Source organism: Desmodus rotundus, chromosome 1 (assembly GCF_022682495.2).
Source record: "Desmodus rotundus isolate HL8 chromosome 1, HLdesRot8A.1, whole genome shotgun sequence".
NCBI classification, from domain to species: domain Eukaryota; kingdom Metazoa; phylum Chordata; class Mammalia; order Chiroptera; family Phyllostomidae; genus Desmodus; species Desmodus rotundus.
Genome location: NC_071387.1, coordinates 51,803,330 through 51,829,318, shown reverse-complemented (window position 1 = coordinate 51,829,318; position 25,989 = coordinate 51,803,330). Strand labels below are relative to the sequence as shown.

At 38.8% G+C, this 25,989-nt stretch overlaps 1 protein-coding gene across 3 annotated transcripts in view; it reads left to right on the top strand.

Moving 5' to 3' along the window:
• LOC112299563 (histone-arginine methyltransferase CARM1) overlaps nucleotides 1–25,989 on the top strand; it is a 217,924-nt gene that overhangs the window by 51,196 nt on the left and 140,739 nt on the right. For all 3 annotated transcript variants that reach the window (XM_053924192.1, XM_053924197.1, XM_053924200.1), the window contains exon 2: nucleotides 20,782–20,907. In XM_053924192.1, coding sequence (XP_053780167.1) covers nucleotides 20,782–20,907 — 126 coding nt within the window. The remainder of the gene's footprint in view (nucleotides 1–20,781; nucleotides 20,908–25,989) is intronic.

Below are 25,989 nucleotides of genomic sequence, written 5' to 3'. Positions count from 1 at the left end.
CTTTTACAGACAACCAAGGACAGAATGCTGCTAATTACTTCAAAGAGAAGGATGTTACAGATCAAGGGGGAAAGTGGATGAACCCGTTACACTCCATACTTGGGAGGTTTAGCACAGACTTTAGGAGGTTAAAGATACTCAGTAAACATTTGCTGCCTCAATCCAGGGTGAGGGAGTTTTAGCAAAAGCAAGTCTCATAGCAGCCTAGGTACAATGCAGGCCTGATTCCCCACGGGAGAATCTGTCCGTGGGCGTGTGTCCTGCCTGCCGAACCTTGCACCCACTGGCTTTTCCAAGTGGGAACTGGGCTCCATTTCCCACGCATGGAACAGTTCCCTATAGACATTTCTGTAAGGAAGATATAAGATAGCAAATAAGGACATGAAAAGATATTAACAATCCTTAGTCATAAGGGAAATACAAATCAAAAGCACGGCAAGATACCGACTTCACACCCATTAGGATGGCAAAATAATAATAGAATAAAACCGATAATAACTATTATTTGAGAAGATGTGGATAAATTGGAAACCTCATGCATTGCTGGTAGAAATGTAATATGGTGCACCTGTGGTAGAAAACAGACAGTTTCTCAAAAGGTTAAACATAGAGTTACTAAATGACATAACAATTCCACTCCTAGATATATCCCAAGAAAATTAAAAGCATATTGTAAAACAAAAATTGTATAAGAATGTCTGTAGCAGCACTGTTCGTGATAACAAAACAATGGAAATAACCCAATGGACGAGCAGATGTGCTGATGAATGCGTAAATAGTGGCTTATCCACACATTGGAATATATTCAGTCATAAAAGGAATGAAGTACTAATTCTAGGATGGATGTACCTTGAACATATTACGCGATTCCATTTATTTGAGTCCGGAATAGGCAAATGCACAGAGAGACAGAAAGTAAATTAGTGGTTAGCAGGGGCTACAAGGAGGGATTGGGGGGTAACTGGTAATGGGTATACGCTTTCTTGTGAGGATGACAGAACGTTCTGGATTTAGTGGTGATGTACAACCTTATGAAGTAAAAATACCACTGAATTGTACATTCTAAAATGGCGAATTTTATGGCATGTAAATTACATCTTAAAAAATTCCAGGCTTATTATCATGATGTGCTGAAGATTATAGTTTTAATGACCTGAATGCATATGAACTCCCGTGTAGCAAGCTTGAATGTGTGCTAGAGACAGGTTCTCGTCAAGCCGGTGGACCCGGGAGCATTTTTGAAACTCAGAAGTGGTGCACAGGCATGACTTCTGATCGTTCTGCCATGAACCCGCTTGGCTTTGTAAATTTGTTATGCTTTTTAGAGGCGGTGGCAGCAGAGTTCCTAGGGCCTGTGTCTTAGTCTCACGGGTGCTGGGAGTCAGGGGCTGCACGTATTTGTGGAGATCAGCTGTGGTGGAAGGCGGGTGGTCCTGGAGCCAGCAGCCACTGTAGTAGCGTTACATTCTCCCATTTCTGAGCCTGGCAGAGATGGTAGCTGGGAGGATCATTTGGGAGGGGTTGTTGTGGGGATCATTCCTTAAAGATCAGCCTAGAAGCTTCGTACAAAGCCCTTCCAATGCTTTCCTGAGCCCCTGTTTCTTTGAATCAATGTCTTTTTTCTCTAATCTAGCCAGAATAATTTCTGTTCCTTCATTTCTAGCCTGATGGCTGACCATGGGGTATGCTGCTCCTGCCAGACACTTACCCTGCTTTTTCATGCCTCTGTGCCTCTGTACCTGCTGTCACTTCTGCCTGGGCCGTGTCATTCTCACTTCTCTGTCTAGTCGTTTCCAAAGCCTCCCTCACTGCCGGGAAGTGTCATCATCTGGAAGAATCATCTCCGGGAGGTCTCTTGGGACTTACCTCCCCGCCCCTCCATGTCTAACACCATGCTATGCTCTGCTCATAAGTTGAGACTGTGAGCACCCGGAGGGCTGAACCTTGTCACACTCTCTTACCCTTTCACTTAGCACCAGTGCTTGCTTTTCAGAATTAGATGTATGCATTTGAACATTCCTAGTATTTGTGTGTGTGAATGTGTTTGTAACATATAAGGACTAAAGACCAGCTTGAGAAAGAAGAGTACTGTAATTATACATAAGGGAAAAGATAATAAATTGGGGCTCTCCTGTAGGTCCTTGATGGAGTTCAGTTATTCTTTAATTTAAGTTACTTCTTCAGTGTAATTTAAGGGCCCATTAAATAAATATTTTTCACACAACTCTGAATATAGTGAAATTAGGGCATACTTTAATCTACTTATACAAATGGTAGGGTCTACCACCTAAGTTAAAAAATTCCTGAGGTATGATCATTGAGTAGTAAACACATTCCAAGTTACTACAGATATATAGTATATTTTTATAAACATATGGACATATATTTTGGGGAAAATATTTCAAGTGTTGCAGATCTACAGTCTGAAGGCTTGTCCTGTTTGATGTCGCAGTGATGGAAACTTTAGATTAGAAATACAGCAGAGGGCCCCGGCTGTGTGGCTCAGTTGGAGTGTCATCGTCCTGTGCACCAAAAGGTTGTGGGTTCGATCCCTAGTCAGGGCACATACCTAGGTTGTGAGTTCCATCCTCCGTTGGGATGCATACAGAAGCAACTGATCAATGTTTCTCTGTCTCTTGTCTTTCTCTGTCTCTCTCAAGTCAATAAATATATCCTTGAGTAGGATTAAAAAAATAAATATGGCAGAGCAAAAAAATGAGAGGGAAATTTTTGGCCTATTTGAGAGTGTGGCCTTAGTCTGTGAGTGGTTGGTCACTCAGGGTCCCTCATCTATACATACCCATCAAGTTCTGGATTTATCAAAGAATGAAATAAAGATTGAGTTTTTTGAAAAAGGCAGATGCACAGACAACCGTGTAGTGAGAGCCAGAGGGTCCGGAGGGTGGGGAGAGAGTGGAGGTGAGCAAAATGGGGGGAAATGGGGACAGCAAGATAATAAGAAAGGCAGATGGCAAAGTTCGGAAAGCTCAGTATTCAAAATACGGCATGGTATTTTAAAATAATAGTGAATTGGGAAGAGATGCATAAATACCATACTATTTATGAAATTACACTAATTTCTTTGGAAACCTATGTGAATTTTTAAGGAAATGTGGGAAGACAGGCACACTTCTCACTCTTTGTGCTACACTTACTGGGTTCATTGTCAAATGCATTCCAGTAATTCCCTAGACTGCAATTTCATTTTGGTCCTATACATGCAGAAGATTCCTTTTATGTGCCTTTCAATTCAATAAAATATTAAGTAATTATTACCACTTCAAGGCATATGAGAGATATGCGATGTTTCTCTCCTTTTTTGTAAAAATAACTTTTACTTTCTTCTATTATTAAAAAGCATAGCTTTTTATTAATAGATATTAGTTACTGGGAAATCAAAAAAATGGAGATAAGCAAGAAGATAACCTGTAATTTTACCTACCAGAAAAAAATACTGTTATAGCTTTTAGACACTTTTCTAAGTGTATAATTTTTCCTTATAAAATTAGCATTGTACAAAACATTTTATTCTTTTAGAATACAAGAGGAATAGCTATCCATGTTAACATTATTTTTGGCAGTTTCACGATGTCTCTTTATGTGGATTACCGTGACCTATTTAATTAATCCCCTATTGCTTGACATTTAAAATTTTCCAATTTTTCAAAAGTACAAGCAGTACTGTGATGAATAGAAATGTAATTAAATCTTTTCACACAACCTTTATTATATTCTAAGGATAAACTTGCCAAACTGAAATTACTGGGTCAGAGGGCATGATAATTGTAAAAGCTTTGATATATTGGGTTGGCCAAAAAGTCTGTTTAGTTTTTCTGTAAAATAAAAGACACATTTTTCATTTTCACTAATGACTTCATTGATTTAGATATTTTGAGTATGTCAGCTCTCTCCTGCTATTGTCTTCTGGTGGGTAGAGGCTGCTAAACATCTTCCAATGCATAAGACAGCCCCATAGCAAAGAATTATTTGGCCACAATGTCAATAGTACCAAGAAACTTCACAAACCTCTTCTGACATATTTGATCAGTCACAGCACCTTCTCCATACACTGCACAAATCTTTTTTTTTTTTTTTGCATTTTGGTTGCATTCTTACCTTTCTTGAAATTATAAAGCATGATATACCCAAAATGTTGCATATCTTCTTCTATCCTTAATATTAAAATGACTGCACAAAAATTCACCAATTTTGATGTTTTTAAATGCACACCGGTACGACAGCTGCCACAATGCAGTCTAACAAAATTGTTTTGAGTGATGTTAAAGACAACTAAGCACTATTAGAGCCATCGTCGGAAAAAACTAAATGAACTTTTTGGCCAACCCAATATATTACCAAATTGCCCATCCAGAAATACTATCATTTACATTTTCATCATACAAGTGTTATTTCTCTGTATTTTAACCCACATTCACTAAAAACATTGAAAAATATCCTCACAAATTTAATAGATAAAAATTTGATTAATCTGTTGTTATATATCACAGCATATTTCCAGTTTGTAATTTGCCTTAAATTTGTGAGCTTTTAAAGAATAGATTTTCAGATGTATTTGGTTTTTGCCCTCACGGCTTCTGTCTCATGCAGTATCATGTAGTATCATGCTTGGGAAATGTATACAAATGTTCTTCAGGCCAAGTTTCCGTAGCAGTTTACCTTTATTTTATTCTATTACTTTACTGTTTCACTTTTTGACAAAAAATCTTCAACCTACCAATCATTTTGGGGGGAAGAGTAAGTCATAGATATACAACTGTTTTTATTCCTCAAGTGTTGACTCAATACTCTCAACACCTTCATTGCACAAACCATTCTGTCCCCACTTGTGCTTTCTAAAGTTAAAAAGTAATTCAGGTGCTTAAAAATCTGCCTTGTGTTCTATAAAACACACGCTGATCTAAACATTTAAGAATCTTTCTATGACTGCAGTAAAAATGCAGGCTTTGTGTCATATAGAGTTTTTAATACCTTTTATAAAAGAATTCTTGGTTCCTTTATCAAGTGAAGGAGTGGGGCAAAATTATTAAATGACTGACAGTGAGGGCTTCTTAGCAATCTTGTTACCCTTTCTTTAAGCCTAAATTTCTTGGAAAATTCTAGGCAAGATCTGGTGCATTAAACAGCATTAGAAAAATATTTTCTTTATTTAAAAAAATTTATTGTATTTTTTCCATTAGTACTTAACCCCCTTATACCCACCTCCTCCCTGCAATTACCACACTGTTGTCCATGTCCCTGAGTCCTTTTTCCTTTCTGCTTGATCCCTCACCACCCATTTCCCCCCACCCAATAACTGTCATCTGTTCTCCATCTGTGAATGTCTCTGTCTTGCTTGGTAGTTCAGTTTGTTCATTAGATTCCACGTATAAGTGAAATCATATGGTATTTGTCTTTCTCTGACTGGTTTATTTCACTTAGCATAATGTTCTCCAGGTCCATCCATGCTGTGACAAAGGGTAAAATTTTCTTCTTTTTTATGGCCGAGTAGTATTCCGTTGTGTAAATGTTCTAGTTGTTTTATCCACTCATTTACGGATGGACACTTGGATTGCTTCCATATCTTGGCGATCGTAAATAATGCTGCAGTGAACATAGGGGCGCTTATGTCCTTGTGAATTAGTGTTTTGGGTTCCTTCAGATATATTCCCAGAAGTGGGATTGCTGGGTCAAAATGCAGATCCAGTTTTAATTTTTTGAGGTATCTCCATACTGCTTTCCACAGTGGCTGCACCAGGCTGCATTCCCACCAACAGTGTGCAAGGGTTCCCTTTTTTCACATCCTTGCCAGCACTTGTTGTTTGTTGATTTATTGATGATGGCCATTCTGACAGGTGTGAGATGGTATCTCATTGTGGTTTTAATTTAATTTAGGACATTGCTGGTAGCAATATTTTATCTGATATATTTCCTCAGGCAAGGGAAACAAAAGAAAAAAAATAAACAAATGGAACTACATCAAACTAAAAAGATTTTTCACAGCAAAGGAAATCATCAACAAAATAAAAAAGACAACCCATGGAATGGGAGGACATACTCACCAATACATCTGATAAGGGCTTAATATCCAAAATCTATAAAGAACTTACAAAACTCAACACCAAAAACAAACAAACAAGTAATCCAATTAAAGAAATGGTCAAAGGACCCGAAGAGATTCTTCTCCAAAGAGACATACAGATGGTGAATAGTCATATGAAAAGATACTCAGCATCACTAATCATCAGAGAAAAATGCTTTCTAGTTGCTCCCTAATTGTAAAAGAATATTTAAAATATTCTACATTTTAAAATTCTAGATGGCTTATCTGTCTCCTTAGTAACAATTTTGAAAAATAGAACACTAACTGCTTTTTTGCCCTTCTTAAAAAATTAATACTGCTAAGGAAAACTGGAAATGTCTCCTAAAATCACTGATTATGATGAAAACTGGAGTAACAGCTGAATTCACTCAATAACTGATTAGATCTCTCTCGTTTTTACCTGCGCAATATCGCAGTCTCTAAGAAACGTGCATTTGCGGCGTCACCGAACACAGCACGCAAATATCTTCCATTTGACTAGACAGTGTGCGATAATTTTCAAAGGTTTTTCTGTTTATTCTCTTTGCTAACATTTGAAATTGCTAGTATTTTAAGTTTAGGCCAATCTGGTAGATGAATATGAAGTGGAATCTCATTTTGGTTTTAATTATATTTCCCTAATTAAGGTTCAGCTTTAAAAAAATGTTTATTGGTCATTCCTCTTGTGTAAAATGCCAATTAAAGTCCCGTGCTGATTTTTAAAAAAAGAAATATGTATTTGGTCGTTCAGAAGAGCAACATTTAGTTCCCTCAAATATTTGGTCTTTATCCACAGTGTCTGGCTCACAGCTCCCCAAATCCTTAGAATTTCCTGAATATTGAGAGTGAAAGTGTCTTTCATGATAGTAGTGAGGTGGCTTTGGAATGCACTTAAGGATGGAGGCTGGTTGCCAATGGAGTCCACCTAGAGGATTGGGACTTTCAGTCTCACCCCTTAACCTCTGGGGAGAGCCGAGGGGCCAAGGGTTAAATTAATTACCAATGGCCAAGGAAAATCAGTCATGCCTGTGTAATGAATGCTCCATAAAACCCCCAAAAGAAAGAGTTTGGGGAACTTCTGGTTTGGTGAACACATGAAGGTGCTGGGAGAGTGGTGTGCCTGGAAGCTTCTTGCCACTTTTCCATACCTCTCCTTGTATCTCTTCCATTGGCTGTCCCTGAGTTGTATCCTTTAACATGAACTAGTAATCTATGAAGAAAAAATGCTTCTCTGAATTCTGTGAGCTGCTCTAGTAAGTTAGTAAAACCCAAGGAAAGGGTCGTGGGCACCTCTCATCTGTAGCCAGAAGGGCAACCTGGACTTGTTTCTGGCATCTGAAGTGGGGGCTGGGGGCAGTCCTGTCAGACTGAACCCTCAACCTGTGGGATCTAATGCCATCTCTGGGTAAATGGTGGCACAATTGAGCTGAATTCTCGAACAACCTGCTGATGTCTAGAGAATTGCTTGCAGGTGTGGAGACCTCCCCACCCCCGCCCTGATACCTACACACGTTGGAATTAGTACCAGGAATTTAGTTTAACCTCTATGTACACAAAACAGCAAATGTATTAAATTATCTATTTCTCAAAGATAACTGAAGCGATTATTAAGCTTAATTTAGTGTTAGAAAATTCCTTTGGAATGGGATAGAGATTTAGTCAATAATCGAATGGTTTTAATAGTATTTTGAGGTCTTGTGTTCAGATTTAGGGATTAAAATTTTTTGTTGTTGTTGTTCAAGTGGCGTTGTCTCCATTTTTCCTGCTCCACCCATCCCTGTCCCACCCATCCCCACCTCCCACCCTCGATCCTACCCCCTTTGACTTTGCCCATCTGTCCTTCATTCAGGTTCCTTGACCACCCTTCCCCTATTTTCCCCCATCACCCTTCTCTCCCCTCTTTTTCAAATAGCAAAGGTGCTGAAAATGGAGGCACATGTGTGAAAAGGGACGACTGAACAGGAAAAAATATGAGAAGGAAATGTGTACTATGACACAAAAGATAGGATGGGCGTCCCCGCTTTTGCATGGTTAGAGCGGTCCTTCTCAGACTTGTTTGTGTGAGTCATCCTGGGATCTTCATCAGATGCAGGAGTCTACATACTCTGATTCAGCACCGGGTAGGCCTGAATCAGCATTGCTGACAGGCCTCAGGTGAGGCCAAGGCTGCCGATCCAGGAGGCACACACACGTTGAACAGGAATAATTTAGAGGAATATGACTTTGACTTCTTTTCAGGCTCTACAATTCTAGGCTTAACTAAGTAAGGGATTCCTCATTTACTTGGTAAAGAGACACTTTGGGCTTCGTTTTTTCAAGTATGTTTCTATTTCAGTATGCAAATCGTCCACACTAACAACCAGAATCTTGACCTCAAGTAAATTAGTTACCCCTGAAGGTAATAAGGATGGTGATAGCATGTGCTCAGGGTTTTGCAGGCCGAAATAATAGAACTACACCATAGCCAGTGGGACTTCGCTAATGCTGGACATGAAAACGTTGTTACAAGGGATGCGAGAGAGACTTGTGCAATCTCGTCCACTGGGTACAGAGACCAGTCACCGTGGAGTCTGTGCAGTAACCCGTCCAAGCCACACACGAGCTGCTTCTGGTTTGCGGAGAGTTTCTGCTTTGCCTGACCGTCTTTCGGTCCGTTCTAGGCACAAGAGGCTATGTAAGTGTGAATGTGTGTGTGTAAACTGGCAGATTATCTAAGGCTTTTTTAATGTGGTTTAAGGCAAATATAACCAGTTATGAAGAAATTCCAACTTCCAGTTTTCTACTTGCAAGGAGGTTAATGGAAGATGTTGAAGTCTAGTCCCAGACCTACTTATTAACTAACTGTATGGTCTTGAACAAATCACTTTACAGCCTGGGCTTCAGGTACCCATGTATGAAATGAGTGACCTGGGTAAGACGACCTCTAGTGTCTTTCAGGTCAATGATGTCATCCTAAGAGCTTGGTATAAAATCTAAACTTGGGCTTTGAACCTTTTATTTCCATGAGTAATTAATACATTTCATATGCGAGGCCCAGAGGGTCAGCTTTCTAAATGAAAAATACTTGCTTTATTGCTGATTTTGAAAAGTGTTTATAATGGGCCAACCTTCTTCCTCTTGGCACTTGTCAGTGTAGTAACCACTCCTATCGGGTTGATTTGTCTTTCACTGTCCGGCTGCCTCAGTGATTTCTCTTTGATTTGGGATACGGAAGTTTCACCACAATATACCTCAATACAAAATTTCTTTTTCTTTATCCTGATGGTAACTCATGCTTCTAGTATACGAGGATTCATATTTTATGTAAGTTTTAGCATGTTCTTATCCATTGTATTTTCAAGTATTATTTATCCCCTAGTCTCTCTCTTCTCATAGAACTCTTCCTAGATATATATTAGTTCTTCTCATTATATTATCTGTCTCGTAACTGATTTCATGTTTTCTGCCTCTGTGTCTTTTCCTGGGGCACTTTATAAGATTGCCTGTGGTGTATTTTCTTTTCATTAAATCTTTATTCAGCTGTTTTTAAACTCATCTATTATTTTAGTTTTTTTAATTTCTAAAATTTCTATTGGGGTCTATTGCAAACCCGCCCATGTTTTCTTCATCTTTACTGTTCTTTCCTTATTGTGTCCACTTTCCCATGTACCTCTTTCATTATTTAAAAGACACGTTACACTAGCAACAAATACTCCGAACAGGAAATAAATGATCCCATTAAAAAATGTTTAATTCGTACACATTTTTCTTTGGATGTACACTTAAGCCTTCTCTATTCTAATATTTGAGAAATACTTTCCTATGCCCTGGCTTATTTTGAAATTCGCTATTTATTCTTGAAAAAGTTTTTATTTGGGTATGAAATGTTAAGTAGGGATCTGTGTTAGTTAGGATTCGATTCAGCTGCGCACAACAGGAGACTCCCAAATGACCCTGTCTTTAAAAAATGGAAGTATACTTTGCCCTCACATAAAAGGAACTCAGCAGTTTCCAGTCCAGAGTTGGCTCCAGGAAACTTTCAGGAGCCTAGCTTCAGTTCAACTCACTGCTCTGTCACCTATCTAACTCCACTCATACAAATCGTTACAAAACGGCCCCGGTATCACATCTGTAGAAAAAGGATAAACTAAATTTTTTCAAGTTCTTCTTTTGTATCACTTGTTTAAAAAGCAGTCCTCTGCACATTGACTTGAAATGCTATCTTTAGCAAATACTAAATACTTAGATAACTTTATTTCTGAGGTTTTTCCTCCCATAAACCCATCTTTTTGTTTAGTGTTATATCAGAACTACACAGCTTTCATTTTGAACCTTTAATTTCTGGCAATACTGTATGTGGCTATTTATTTACTGCTATCCGTCCCCACCATAAAGAAAGGAAACCCATGGCTCTCTTCGTCATTTACTTTTCTTGGAGAGAATTTAGAATCCCAGGTTAATTTCCACTCCACATACACATACACAACATTAAAAATCTTGGAATTACAGGCAACTTCTAGACTTTGCATTTATTTGTCTTCTACACACCTCAGCTTTTGTAGTTCTGTTCATATGGTCTGGCCCTTCACATTTCTTGCTAAATTTATTTCTAATGGTTTTATAATTTTGTTGCTATTTAAAATAGACTTATACATTTAACAATTGTCGGGGGAGGGCTGCTACTTAGAACAACTATTTGGTCATTTTATTTTGTAACCAGTTTCCTTTCTCAACTCTCTAATTAGCGTTAAGTTTTAAGTTGATTCTCTTGATTCTTTCAAATCCACAATCAAACCACCTCCTTTCTAATGTTTATTTTCATGCTTGACTACATTGGCTAGAACTCTGAGAACAATGTCAATTAATAGAGCTTTGTGCAAACTCTTTGGTTGGTCTTATTTGTATCTTTAAATTAATTTCAAACTTAAGCCCAATATTGACTTTTTGTTCAATGCAAATATTCCTTATTGTAATAAAGATTTACCCCAGATTGCTAAAAGTATTTTAGTGAAAGCTTTTCTTTTCCCCCCTGCTCTTTTCTTCCGCATTGATAAAATGTATTACATATTTTCCTTCAATATGTTACTACAATATGCATATTAATGACTAGAGGAGTTGCTGTGTGGGACCTAGAGTCAGACTGAGTGGGTTCCAATCGTATTTCTACCTTATACGAGCTTTGTAACTGTGGCACTGTTCTGCTTGCTATCTCAGTCACCCACCTGGGAAGTGTGGGTTAGAGTAATACCTCAGGGTTGTTTCGAAGACTGGATCTTAATGCATATGAAGTTCTCAGAACAGTGCCAAATAAATGGTAAGTGTAAGCAACAGCATCGTTATTTTTGTAGCGTTTGGGTTAACCTTATATTGTCGTATTATGCTATTATTTTATTTATTATAATATGAATAAAATCATAGTTATAGAAAGAATAAATAATATTCCTAAGGAGATAAAACTAGTAAATGTTCTACCCAAGATTTCAACCTAGGTCACCTCCTTCTTCCTTCCCTACTCATAATGGAATTCAATATTCATTTTGGGAGTGTCATTGCCAAGTTTATTATTGTATTACATTGGCTTTGTAAATGATTTAGGCAGTGTTCCATCTTTTCCTCTGTTCTGGACCAGTGTTAAGTAGCATAGAAACGACCTGTTCCTCAAGTGTTTGATAAAATATTACCTGGAGGCCATCTGGGCTCCGTAATTATTTCAGAAGAAATTCTACAGTGCTTCAAAATTATTCTCAGAGCCAAGTCAGAGTCTTGATCTATACTTAGGGAATATTTAGTGAATATGTATTTAGAGAATATGTACTTAGAGAATATGTATTGTGCGTAAGGGATTTAGTGAATATGTATGGTGTGTAAGGGATTGTGCTGGGGAGTATTGGGTAAAAAGACAGGAATAAGGCATCTGAAAGAGTTTACAAGCTGGTTAAGAGGCACATAGAGGTTCAAAAAGATCAGGTAAACAATATATGACAAGAAATTAAGATAAAGAAAAATGTGGAAAATAAATAAAAACAAAAAACTAAACAAAAATGAAAACTAAAAAGAAATTAAGATAATGAAAGAAGGCTATGCTTAATCAGTTCTTGGAAAGGGTAATTCTTGAGGGCTGGAGTGATCCCATACCCCTTACGGAGCAGGTGTGGTTTGAAGTAGGCTAAGCGTAGCTAAGATTAAGTAGTAAGAGAAGGGGAGATGAACACCTGATCACTTTGAAAGCAGGATTTCAGCGCTCATACACTGAGAAATTTTGAAATACCTTTGTCCTTTTCTCCTTCCCCTTTACTTGTCATAGGGAGCAACATAACACAGAGCAATGAGAATAGACTTTGGAGCAATCCAGGTGGAGGTGAACTTAAGCAAATCGCCCAGGGACTCTGAGCCTCAGCTTTCCCATTGATAGAATGCGCATGAGGGTCCCCACCTCATGCTGTGGCAGTGTGGAACAAATGAGATAAAAATGTGAAAAACGCTCAACAAGGGTAGCTGGCTGCTCAGTTGCCCCATTTCTCTTTGTGTTTCAGGCCACTATTGTCAGTCAAAATGGCAATATGAATTGCAGCAAGTGGAAGGCTTTTAAAATCCCTACTCTAATCGCACTATGCAGATTAATGCATTAATACTCATTATTCTACCTACAAACCATGTGGGACTACGTACTCCTCATTTCCAGATCTACCATATTCATTCATGACATGTTCATTCACTAGCCTTTTACACGTGCTATTCCTGTTGCTTGGAATGACCTCTTCCCCTTATTTCCTTTCTATGTGGAAAGCTCTTATTTTTCTTACAAGGCTCGAGTCCAGTGTAATGCCTCCTATGAGGGATGTCCCAGGCAGAATGAGTTGCTTGTGTCTCTAGGGTGCCACTGCGTTTCAACAGACCCCTTCTCCTTGCACTGCAAGCTCTCTGAAGGCTGTGACTACAGTTTCTTTTTGCATCTTTTTCTATTGCCAACCAACAGTGACTGGCTTATAGCAGATGCTCATAAATGTTAGCTGCATGTGCACATATGAATGAATCCCCAGACCGAGGCTTGCAGACATCTGGCTCCACCATATCAGCTGCAGGGGAAAAACACAAATGAATCTCTAGAACAGCTCTTGACAGCCAAGTTGTTATTTCATACTCTTTCATTGGAAGCTCATGCTTTTTTTGTTGTTATAGCTGGTGAAACCACATCAGAACAATTATCTCCAACTGAGTGAATTCAAGAGGATAGTTTATAATCTCTAGAAACCACAAGGAGAAAGCTGGTGATCTGAGAAAACTCTACCCAGAAAGAACGTAGATGCCACAATATTTAGTTTCCCTAAAGAAACATTCACAGTGAAATTAAGTTTAAATCTGAGAGGAGAAGCTTATTTAGGGAGTGTGAAGAACTTTACATTCTTATGGAGAAATAAGAAAGTGAACTTTTTCTTGACCTCATATCATAATTGGAAAAACATTTTATAAACCAGAAGATCTAAACACCATTTGTCAGAGTTGAAAAAAAATCAGCTAAAAATACCAAGAGTTTGATTGTCAGGTTGACATCCGTAATGCTCTGAGACTTCACTCTCTTTGTTTCGTGCGGTTTAGGAAGTGATCTGGACCTCAGTGGCGGCATTACCTCAGCTTAATTCAGCAAGCGTTATCAGTCATAATCTGTGTGCTGAGCGCTGCGGCGGAAACAGTGGACAGACGTTTGGCAGAAAGAGTTGAGACTTAAAAAGAAAAAGATCTCCTTTTCCTAGAATTCCTAGTAACCATGGGCTCTCTATCCCCTGGTCACTTTCCTATCTTGAGAAACTCCCAGGGGAGCTGAAGCATTACTCAGACAAGCATTGCAAATAAATTTGAGAGAACAGTATGTTCCTAGAAAAGCTGTGAGGGAAGTGACATACTCTTTCATTAAAGGCAGAATGAAATGTTACTTCCTTCTGATTTGAGAATATTGGTCACAGAGGTGTTTAAAATTTCATTATGGAGTTGGTTTCAGTGTTTATTTGTTCTTCTTTCTGCTATGATCATGTGTAGATAGAAGGATGTGGAGTAAAAGAGAAAATGTTAAAATTTTTAAAGCTGATTCAGAGGCTCGAAAGATGAGCAAAATTTGTCCTTTTCATTTTTAACAGTGAATATGGTGGACGGGCCTTCTGTGTAAGTACTGGAATGATGCCGATGGTGGTTTTAGTCACATTGACTATTCGTGGTCCCTGCTGGGCACCGGTCCTCCCGGGGAATCAGAGATAAGAAGGACACACTGGCCATGGACAGTCTGACACCTTCCCAAGTGCACAAGAATGGGGTGCCAGTGAGAAAACAAGCTAAGTACTGTGAGAGAGGAACGAAGGCTGGGTTTAGTGAAGTGAGGGAGACAACACATGTCGGTTGTGGGGCGATCAGGAAGGGTGCCATTTGGAAGGCACATTAATAAATTAGGTAATGTTGGTGGCAGAAGGGGAGCTTTATCACTTCAGAAGTCCTGATATTTTATTTCACATCTCTACTGACACCAGAATTCTGTCCTTTTTGGAGAGCAGCTGGTAGTCAGTTTGGCTGGAGTATGGTATATGTTTAGGGAGTTAGGGGTTAGCTGGGCAGAAGCGGGAATGGCACCTGAGGGGCTCCCAGTTCCGTGCAGGAGAGTCTGTACTTTAATATTCAGGGGGGGAATCTTTGAAGGTTTGAGCAGAGCGTTGCAACCACTGCACATGTGCTTCATTAATTGAAATCTGGCGGCTTGGAATAGTGTGAACTCATTTTCAATTGCAGGAGCAGATAGCAGAGGAGAGATTGTCACAGTTGTCTGGTTAAGACGTAGTGAAAGCATAGAATGAGCAAGGTCAAGAGATTCAGGTGAAGAGTTCTTAGACTCAACAACAAAAAATGATTCATAGAAAGAAAAATTGATAGATTGGATGTCATCAAAATTTAAAACGTTTGCTCCATAAATTTCTCATAAGAGAAAAAGAAAGACAAACTAGAGAATGGGAGAAAATATTTGCAAACCACGTATTTGACAAAATACCAGTATCTACAATACACGAAGAACTCTTAAAGCTCAATAGTAAAAAACAAGAACAGTCCAATTTGAAAATGAGTAAAAGGCATAACAGTCACTGTGAAGAGGATATACAGATGGTAAATAAGCACATAAAAAGATGTTCAGCATCATTAGCCATCAGGGAAGTGCAAATAGAAGCCGCAATGAGATATCACTGCACAACTATAAGAATGTCTAAGGAAGAAAATGGTGACAACCCAAATGTTGTCAATGATGTGGGGGAAAATGGCTTGTTTGTCCATTGCTGATGGGAATGTCAGATGGAACAGAATTGGGTAGTTTCTTATGAAACTATACGTGGTCTGTCCAGAAAAAATCCAGCCATTGTTAATATAGTGAGAACTGTGCAACATTGATGTAACCTGACAGCCAAGGAGAATGAACTGGAATGCACATGTGTGAACAATGACAACTTCACTGTACTAGTCACTGGGGGCGGTAGATGTCATTGAGTGAGCGTGTGGACTGTGTGGTCATCACATTCAAAATAACTGAGCAAATAGAACAATGAATCTGCATCAAATTTTGTATTAACCTTGAACATTCCTCTGTCGAAACTATGTGGATGATTCAGAAGGTCGCAGCTATGGGCAACTTGTGATTGACAGCTTGATTGATTATGCTATTACAGTTGTCCCAATTTTCCCCCTTTTGCCCCGCTCCACCCAGCACCCCCCAACTCCCTCAGTGATCCCCACACCGTTGTTCATGTCCATGGGTCATGTGTATGTGGTTTTGCCACTCCATTTCCTTTACTGTACTTTACATCCCCATGGCTGTTCTATATCTATTTGTACTTCTTAATCCCCTCATCTCTTCACCTGTTCCCCTACACCCTCCTCCCACCTAGCATCCATCAAAATGTTCTCTGTATCAATAATTTTGTCTCTGTTCTTTTTGTTTGCTTAGTTTGTTTTTTAGATTCAATTGTTTATGGTTATGTATTTATTGCCATTTTATTGTTCATAGGTTTTATCTTCGTTTTCTTAAATAAATCCCTTTAACATTTCCTATAATAACAGTTTAATTCTTTTTGTCTAGGAAGCTCTTTATGTGCCCTTTGATTCCAAATGGTAGCTTTGCTGGTTAGAACAATCTTGGTTGTAGGTCCCTGTTTTTCATGAGTGAATATTCTTGCCAACCCTTCTATCCTGCAAAGTTTCTTTTGAGAAATCAGCCGACAGTCTTATGGGAACTCCCCCATAGATAACTAACTTCTTTTCTCTTGCTGCTTTTAAGGGTATCTCTTCATCTTTAACATTTGGCATTTTAATTATGAAGTGTTGGAGTGGGTCTCTTTGCATCCATCTTGTTTGGGACTCTGTGCTTCCTGGATGTACATATCTATTTCCTTCTCCAAATCAGGGAAATTTTCTTTCATAATTTTTTCAAATAGATTTCCAATTTCTTGCTCTTTTCTCCTTCTGGCACCCCTCTGATGCAAATGTTGGAATGCTTGAAGTTGTCCCAGAGGCTGCTAATACTATCCTTGTTTTTTTGGATTCTTTTTATTTCTTGTTGTTCTGATTGGTTGGGTTTTTTTTGTTTTTTGGTTTTTTTTTTGCTTCCTTATGTTCCAAATTATTTATTTGATTCTTGGCTTTATTCACTCTACTGTTGTTTCCCTGAAAATTGTTCTTTATTTCAATTAGTGTATCCTTCATTTCTGACTGGATCTTTTTTATGCTATTGAGGTCCTCACTAAGTTCCTTGAACATTTTTATAACCAGTGTTTTGAACTCTGCATCTGATAGGTTGCTTATCTCCATTTCGTTTAGTTCTTTTTCTGGAGTTTTGATCTGTTCTTTTATTTGGGCCATGTTTGTTTCCTCATTTTGGCATTCTCCCTGTGTTTCTTTGTATATATTAGGTAGAGCTACTTTGACTCCATGTCTTGGTAGTGTGGCTTAATGTAGTATGTGTCCTGTAGGGCCCACTGCCACAGCCACCCCTATCATGCAAGCTGGGTACTCAAGGTGTGCCATTTGTGCTGGCTGAGTACACCCTCCTCTTGTAGTTGAGCCTTGGTTTCTATTGGCAGGTCAATGGGAAGGATTTACCCAGGCCAGTCAGCTGCAAGGATTGGCTGTGACCACTGAACACCAACCTCCACCCTCTGTGGAGGATCAGCTGTGCAGGGGCAGGGTGGTGGTTTGACATGGTCTGTAGCTGTCCACTCAGCTGTCCTGTCAATTCCCTGCACAGGCCCTGGGGTTTCCTGGGTGGTCCAGGCAAAGGTCAGCCCCCACCTGGGTTCTGCCTGGGGCCACCCTGCCTGAGGTATAGAGCAATCTGAGATGGTTGCTACTTGTGCTGGCCTCGGAGATTCCCAGGCAAAGCTAACCTGTGAATCTAGGCTGGCTACTGTTAGTGCTGGGCCTGGGGCCACTTAGCAAGAGGAATGAGGGCTTGGGGCTCACTGAGATCAGCTGTTGCTTGTTTGAGAGGATTTAGGAAGTTGTGAAGCATGAGCCAAGACCAGCCATTCATATGGAAAAGCCACTATTAATAGCTGTAAGTTGGGTGGGATGGAGTCTCAGGAGATCCCTGGTGGGGCAAACAGTGTGAGCCAGGGTGACGGAGTCTCAGATATGTCACCTACTTGCTGGCTCTGTGGCTTTGTTGGGGGAGAGCTCAGAAAAGGGACAGTGGCCTCTGCCAGCCTTTTGATCTGGTAGAAAGCTGTCCCCAAGCTCTCGCCTTGATGCCAAACACTTAAGTTCTTCCCTGTCACTGGTGCCTTTCAAGCTGCTCCCCTGGTGCTGGACCTCAGAAGAAATGAGTCAGAATAAGTCCTTGGGACTCTAGAAGTTTCTTCTACCAACTCAATCCCCACTGGTTTTTGCCGCCAGAGGTTGTTGGGATGTATCTTCCTGGCACTGGAACTCTGGGCTGGGGGGCCTGGTGTGGGGCTGGGACTCCTTGCTCCTGAGATATCCCTCCCGAATTTCTACCCACCACATCCAGATGTGGGACCAGCCCATTCCTCATCTGTGCCCCTCCTACCAATCTGGATGAATGTGGTTTCTTTAATTCCATAGTTGTCAAACTTCTATGCAACTTGATTTCTGACGATACTGAGTGTTGGTTATATAATTTAGTTCTAATTTTAATGTGGTTGTGCAAGGAGGCGAGCCGTGTTTATCTATGCTGCCATCTTGGTGTGTATCTTTTTAAACAGCTTTCTACAAAGATAAACACAATATTAAATTGCTAAAATGATATACCTGCTGTCCTGCAACCTGAATACAGAGGTAACATGTTTAACAAATAAGTGATGGACATTTTCTAGCCACAGTAAACACCTCTAAGATGCACATCCTTGAATATACATCCATTCACACTTTATCAATAAAGTGCACTTACAAGAATTTGTTATGCATAGAATGTCTAGCAAAGAGTACATAGATTTAAAATTTTAAGCCATATGAACAGAATACATTTCAGGAATATACAAATTTACATTCCCAGTAATGATCACTCATTGTTTTCTTACAGCCTTTACAATATTTGATATTGTCAACATATATTTTTCTAAATTTGCTGTTGGCATTTTCTAGTTGTCTATTGCCTAATGACCCCTCTTACTAAGTTTTTAATAGAAATACTTATCTTTTAGAGCTAATTTTATATTGGGGATATTAAGTTGTTATGTATGTTGAGAACCTTTTCCTAGCTTATCACTGCTTTATAATTTTATTTCAAGCATTAAGAATTTTTTTGCCATAGGTATATTCTAACATTTGAAGCAGTTACCAGTGTTTTCTGGACACTATGGCATACTTAAAAAGACTTTCGCCATCATATTTAAACAGGATAGGGAGGGGACAAACAAAAGAGGATGCAAGAGTAGGCATTTTGCAATTTATGAAAGTAGGAAAAAAAAACAACTCAATTTATACCCAAATTAAATCACAACCAAACAAACATTAACAAAGGAAAAAGTCTGAACCTATCCGGTTAAGGAGAATTGAGTCATATAAATTTTGAAATATTTTATCTATTCTGGGGTGGATGCTATCAATACAGGGAGCTATGCTTTCACTGTTTCAAAAAATATTTAAGTACTAGGGATTCTGCTAGGTTTTGGCTCAGAGAAAAAAAGATAATGAACCCAAAAATAAAGTAAAATTGCCGCTGCTCACAAACAACTCACAGAGTATAATAGTCGTGTTTGTACAAGGAACTTAGGAAGATTGGATTCTTCATTCTATCTTATCCTACTTCAAAATCATAAGAAAAACAATTGGTAAGTGCTAAAAATCCCAATTTCTTGAAAAAATATTTCTTGTGATTTTAAGAAAACATAGCCCCGGCCTCGCTTCTTCTGCATCTGTATTCACGACCGCCTCCATGCAAGGAGCCACCGATGCCTTTGAGACAGAGACTGGCTGCAATAGCAACCTGTAATCGGGTTTTGTGCCAGGAAAGTGTTTTCAAAACATCTGCACTATGTAACCAGCCAAGACATTTCATGAAAAGTATCTGTGAATGCCTCCATCAGGAGGTACTCATTCATGTGAAGTAATGGTTGAAAACATTTGAAAATATTTGATCATCTTAACTCTGTGTGTGTGTGTTGAATGTGTGTGCACAAATGTGCATATGCTTACATGCAACACTGGAACTTTATATACAGTTGTGTTTTTAATTATAAGTTAATCCATTTACTGCCGCTGATTTTTGTAAGGAAGAATGGAAGACAAAGGTAGGGGCTAAGATCTGCTTGTTAATGAGAAATAATAATTTACTTCTCTTATTAAGTCTGTTATTGTAATAAGATTTTTTCAATTATCTAAATTTTATTTTTGATTTTAACAAAAAGTCTATGAAATTAGCATCAATATTTTTATTTTACATAATGAAAAAAATGTGACTCTGTGTGATTAGGTGATTAAAGATCCTCAGTTAGTAAATATCAAAGATGAAAAGATTAAGGCAAAACTCAAGGTCATTGCTTTTTGCACCACACTGCAGCAACGCCAGGGCTAACAGCATTCGTGAGTTAGTAACCAATCACCTATGGATGAATCCAATGAGACCCCAGCAAATCACCACGGGCCCTTCTTGCAGACTCCAAGCTCCCTTTTTGTTCACAGTTGCCTCAGCACATACAGTAGGAGCAACATGGGGTTTGGAGTAAAATTCAACCCTGGGTTTGAATTCCAGCTCAGCCCCTTATTAGCTGTGCATGTTTGGACCTAACTCTGCCTTGTCTTCACCTAGGAACATTGGCAGTGGTAATGCTTGCCATTGAGATTTTTATGGTATCTCTGGCACATAGTAAATGCTCAAGAATCACCCACAATGGCATTACCTGGACTCTCCTAGGATGGCATCAAGAGATACAAAATGATTTGGGGAATGTAGGGTTATGGGTAATGGAGCCCTGGACGTAAAGGCAAAAGCCAGTAAGTGCCCATTTTGAGAGGTGTTAACCCACCTTCAAAGAATTGGTATTCGGCTATAGTTATATTCACCTCTTTTTATCTCTGATCCTCATATTCCCATATGTCCCAGGAGGGATTGTATTAAGAGAAGAAATGGGGGGTGGGGTGGGGGGCTGAGAACATGAGAGAAATGTAGGAATGGCATTGGTGAACCTTTTTGCAATGCTTAAAATGGATTTTCCTAATTCTTTTTTTCCCACCTTTTATAGCTGATGGCGTCTGTGTCTTTAAATGCTTACTCAACAGAGACACCGAATGTTGCCGTGTGGGGAAGGAGTCCATCCTGATTACTCTGGGCTACAACAGTGCTCTGCTGAAGTTTGAGTCTCACGCTGGTAAGTTTTGTCATGACCCCCGTCTTCTCTGAAAGTGAATCTCCTGATTCATTGACTTCTCACTGTTACTGATTGGTTGGCTTTGGGCAGCATATTTCCTGATGTGAATTGTCATGATTGAAATGATGATTTAAAACTGATTCTGGTGCTTACTTGATGCCAAGGCTAGGGAATACTAAGCCTTTTCCTAGACTATGAGTACGTCCTTATCCTTAGCCCCCCTTTTAGTCCTCCATCCAGAGCCGCGGGAGAGGCCACCGAGTATTGTCCAGGTCTTCACCACTGTTGTTGACTCTCCTTGGAGATGAGGTTGTTTGCAGAAATGTGAATTTTGGTTTCAGTGTCAATCAGAATGACCTCATCCTTGTCTTTGGGTCTTTGAATCACTTGCTGAACATTTTTATATTCTGGACAACAAATGCCAAGCAACAGGGAGGTAAACTAAAGTGTAACTAGAACCATTGTAAGAAAGGACTACAAGGCGCTCTGGAAGGTTTCCAGCCTGATAAGGATGATTAGGACTGATAATGCCGCGGGTCTGCCTTCGATGCTCAGTTGTCATTTCTTTAACTTAGATATAAATTGTTCCATCTTATGTTAATACAGTCAATGAAAAGTGTTAGCAATGGTACCTATTCTCCTCTGGGTAGTTAGGATGTCCAAAATTGTTTCATTATGGTAACCACGTGAGGTAAAAGAAGTTAACATGGTTTCTTGTTTCCAGACTGACTCAGAGTCAGCCAGAATGTGGAAGCTGTTTTATCATACACCTATTCATCTATCACTCCATCTTATTTTCATGGTGCATTTCAGAGTCAGTTATAATATCCAGCACATTTCACCCCCTTATATAATACTTCAATCTGCAGATCATTAACTAGGCCTTATATTATGTTTACGCTTTTCAGTCTTTCTATTGTGGTTAAATTTATGTGCATTAAAGTACCCAAATCCTCGAGAATGCCAGCATTTTAACAGTTACCTTATGCCCTTTCCTAGTTACTACTTATTCTCATCCTTCCCGAAATAATCACTGTTTTTATTTTTTCCCTTTTATGAATTAGCTTTGTATTTTCTAGAACTTCCTGTAAATGAAATTATTCAGTATATACTCTAACCCATGTTGTTGTAGATATCAGTATTTCTTTTTTATTGCTAAGCAATAGTCACAGTTTGTCCATTCTCATTCTGATAGACATTGAAACTCTCCACATTTGGGCTATGAGCGATGAAGCTGCTATAAACATTCTTGTACCAATCTTTTTTTCCAAAGTGATTGTACCTTTTTACACTCTCATCAGTAATGGACAAGAGTTCTGGTTGTACCACATCTTTGCCAACACATGGTCTTTCAGTCTTCAGTTTCTACCACGCTGATGGTTTCCTCCTATCTCATAGTGTTTTTAATTAAAATTTTGCTGATGACTGGTGATGTTAAGCACTTTTTCATGTGCTTAGGAATTAAAATCGGTTGGCTGTTACTAATTGGTTGTTTATCTGTGGAGTTGTTGTTTTCTATGTATGAGACAGCTGTGTTTCAGGTAGATCATTTATGGATGTCACTGTCTGGTTTGTAGCTTTCTTATTTACTCCCATAGTGATATCTTACGTTAAGCGGTTTTAAAATTGGATGAAGTCCAGTTTACCATTTTTACCTTTTTGTTTATTGCATTCTGTGTCCTGAGAACACTTTGCCCACCCTCAAATAGCAAATTATTTTTTCCTACATTTCCTTCTAGAAGTTTTATAGCTTTGTATTTTTGGAATATAATCCATCGTATTTTTATATGGTATGAGGTATGGGGCTAAAGGTTATTTTTAGACCATATGAATAAACAGTTATTCTAGCAGTGTTTGTTGAAAAGACTTTTGCAAGTCACATGACTGTCTGTAGACTTAGTCTGTGTTGGAGCTCTCTACTCTGTCCATTGATTATCCCTGTGCCAATCACATGGCCTGAATTACCTTTAAGGTAATAATTGAAGTCTGACAGTTTGTCTTCCAACTTGGTTCTTCTTTGTCAAGGTTGTTCTGGATATTTTTGATCCTTTGCATTTCCATATAACTTTTATAATTAAATCATCAATTTCTACAAAAGTGCTTGGTCTATTTATGCTTGAGATCGATCAATTTGGTGAGAATTGTCATTTTAACACTATGAAGACTTACAATCATTGGTGAGCTGAAGACAGTGCGTACTGCATTTCAAGAGGCCCTTATTAAAGTTCCAGGAATTTGGTAGCTTGAAATTAATGAGCTTGAGAGAATTTACGACACAGAATTTGCAAACTTCATAAACAGGGATCTCTCTTGTTTTGCGGGGGCAACCAATTGTTAAATTTTTGCCAACATCCCCTAGCTTCCAGTTCAGGAATAGAGTATTTCTCTCCATTTATTTAGGTCTTTGATTTTTCCACAGAAATGTTTTATAGTATTCAGTGTGGAAGTCATACACAATTTTTGACAAATTTATTCCTCGATGTTTTGTTTTTGAACCTATTATAAATAAAATTTTGAAAACACACCATTGCCTGCCACAATATATAATAGTTTTCAATATTAATCTTGGATACTACAGTCCTTTAAATTCCCTCACTCGTTCCGTAGTTATAGTTTAGATGCCTCAGCACTTTCTACACTTTAAAGAAGGTGTCACCTACAAACAGAGACAGCTTTGATTCTTATCTTTGTGTGCCTTTTATGTTTTTCTTGACTTTTTGAAATTCTTATGACATTCTCCTGATTATAGGGGAAAGTCACCATTCAGTGTGATGCTTGTTGTCTGTGTTTTGTGGGCGCCCTTTATCAGATTGGGGAAGTTTACCTCTTAGGTTGCTGGATGTGTTTTATCATAATTGGGCATTAAATTTTCTTACTTTTCTGGCTTTATTGAAATTGTCGTATTCTATGAATTTGGTGAAATGCTTATGAAATAGTTTGTGTAGAACTGGTATTATTTCTCCACTAAATGTTTGATGGAATTCACCCATGAATCATTAAGGCTTGAAGTTTTATCGATGGGAATAATAATACAGATATAGGAATCTTCAGATTTTCTTTCTTGTGTCAGTCTTCTATTTTACATTCTTTCACAGAATTTTTTCATTTCATCTAAGATGTCAGATTTAGTGGCATTTTTTTCATAATTTGCATGTCTCTTAATTTTGCAGTACTGTAATAATATCTCCTGTTTCTATTTTAATATTGTTTTTGATGTCTTCTCTTTTCTTTCTTGATCAGCCTAGTCAGAGGTTTATCAATTTTATCAGTCTTTTCAATGTTTGGTTGCACCATTTTCTCTATTGTTTATCTGTTTTCCATTTCACTGATTTCTTTAGGAAATGGAAAATTGGGGCGGGAGGAACCATGTAATGGGACATAACTAAGCTAAGAACAAGATGCTATTTTTACTTTGTATTATAACCATTTAACCTCTTGTCTCATCTAACACACCATCCACTTGAGGAAGAATTTAATTGGATCATCTTACTGATGAGAAAACTGAGATTTCAAGAAAATCAGTTACTTTTTCAAGGTACTATGACTGATATGAACTGATGAAGGATTCAAGTCCACAGCTAACTGGCTCCTCCCATGCCACCACACATCCTCCCCGATGAGACAGGTTTAGTTTTAAGAAAGAAAAAGCCAGTGAAAGAACAAGGAGTGGCTGTGCAGTATAAAGAGGAATAGAAAACCTTCCTTCTTATGTGTTCACACATAGAACACTTAGTGTTCAAAAAAGTCACGATGATTAACTAAATAGAATGTGTATTTCCACAGTGTCCATGTTTCAAGCCTAGGGTACTGTTCAGAGTTGGTACCTAGAGACTAAACAGATCTGAGAATTTTACTTTTTAGAGACTTTCAAATTGGACTGCCTTCTTTTTCTGAAAAAAACCTTTCTTTGAGTCTTTAAATTACAGTGCAGTAGACAAAGTCCAAAGATAATGGGATACATTTCACTCCCTCTCACAACCAGTGGCCTCGCACTCACTACCTGTACTGCTTCCAGCCGTCTCCTTGGGAGAATCTCAAATAGCCTGGATGGTCATGAAGCCCAGAACCAACACGGCTCTTTCAGTGTTGGGGTCAATGACTGGAGTCTATTGATCCGGCACGAAGGCCCTGTAAGTAACATCTGATGCCTTCTCTGACAAGGAGAGTGAACTGACCCTGTTCATTACATTCCTTGATGCAGAGGTGTTGCCCTCAATGATGAAATGTGGATTCAAATGACTAAGGTTCTACTTAATTGTTTATACCAATCAAAAAAGCAAGAAGGAAAATTTCTAAGTGGGGAGATTATAGGTGGACTAATTCTGATATAATTCTTTAACGGTTCAGTGTATAACCTGTGTTTCAGGAATATACACAAACACTTTGGCCCATCTTGCTTTAGAACCCTGGCTATAATTTATTAGTTTCATTTGTTCTGTAGGAAGAAAAAAATAATCAATACCAAGAATTTCAGTCTTGAGAATTTTCCCAAGAGTGCCTTAAAACTCCTTGCTATTCTGGAGTTCATGTGTCTTTTGATTTCTGCTAAGAGTAAATCCCAGCACCAAATGGATTAGAAGTACAGATTTTTGCAAATTAATGGTTCTCCTTAGTTTACTTTAATAATAGTTTTCAAAACCAATGACTACCCCTGGGGGACTGGGGTAGTCTGATTGCCCGTCTGATTTTCCTGGCCCTAGTCACCGAACAGGCCGAGCAGCTGATCCCTCCTTCTGGGTCTGTCAAGGCAGGTTGGGATGTGAAGGACCGGAGTCCACAGCTGCAGGCAAGTAGTGTGGCAAGTGAGGAACGAGCTGGCTGTGACTCAGTGGGTCCCAGATGGCCCAGTTCCCAGGTGGTAATGGGATCTTAATTGTCATTTGTCAGCCTGGGTGTTGACAGAAAGCTGTCTAGTGGTGTCACTGTCCATCAGACACGTTTGTTAAATTTTTGAGATGTGCTCTGCTTGGATAAGAGGATGAGGCCTTTGAAATGTGAGGCTGCTGTTTTACATTTAGAAGTGAACAGCTGCCAATTATCTGTAACTTGGGTAAGAAAGAAAACCCAACTTTATGGGGGAGT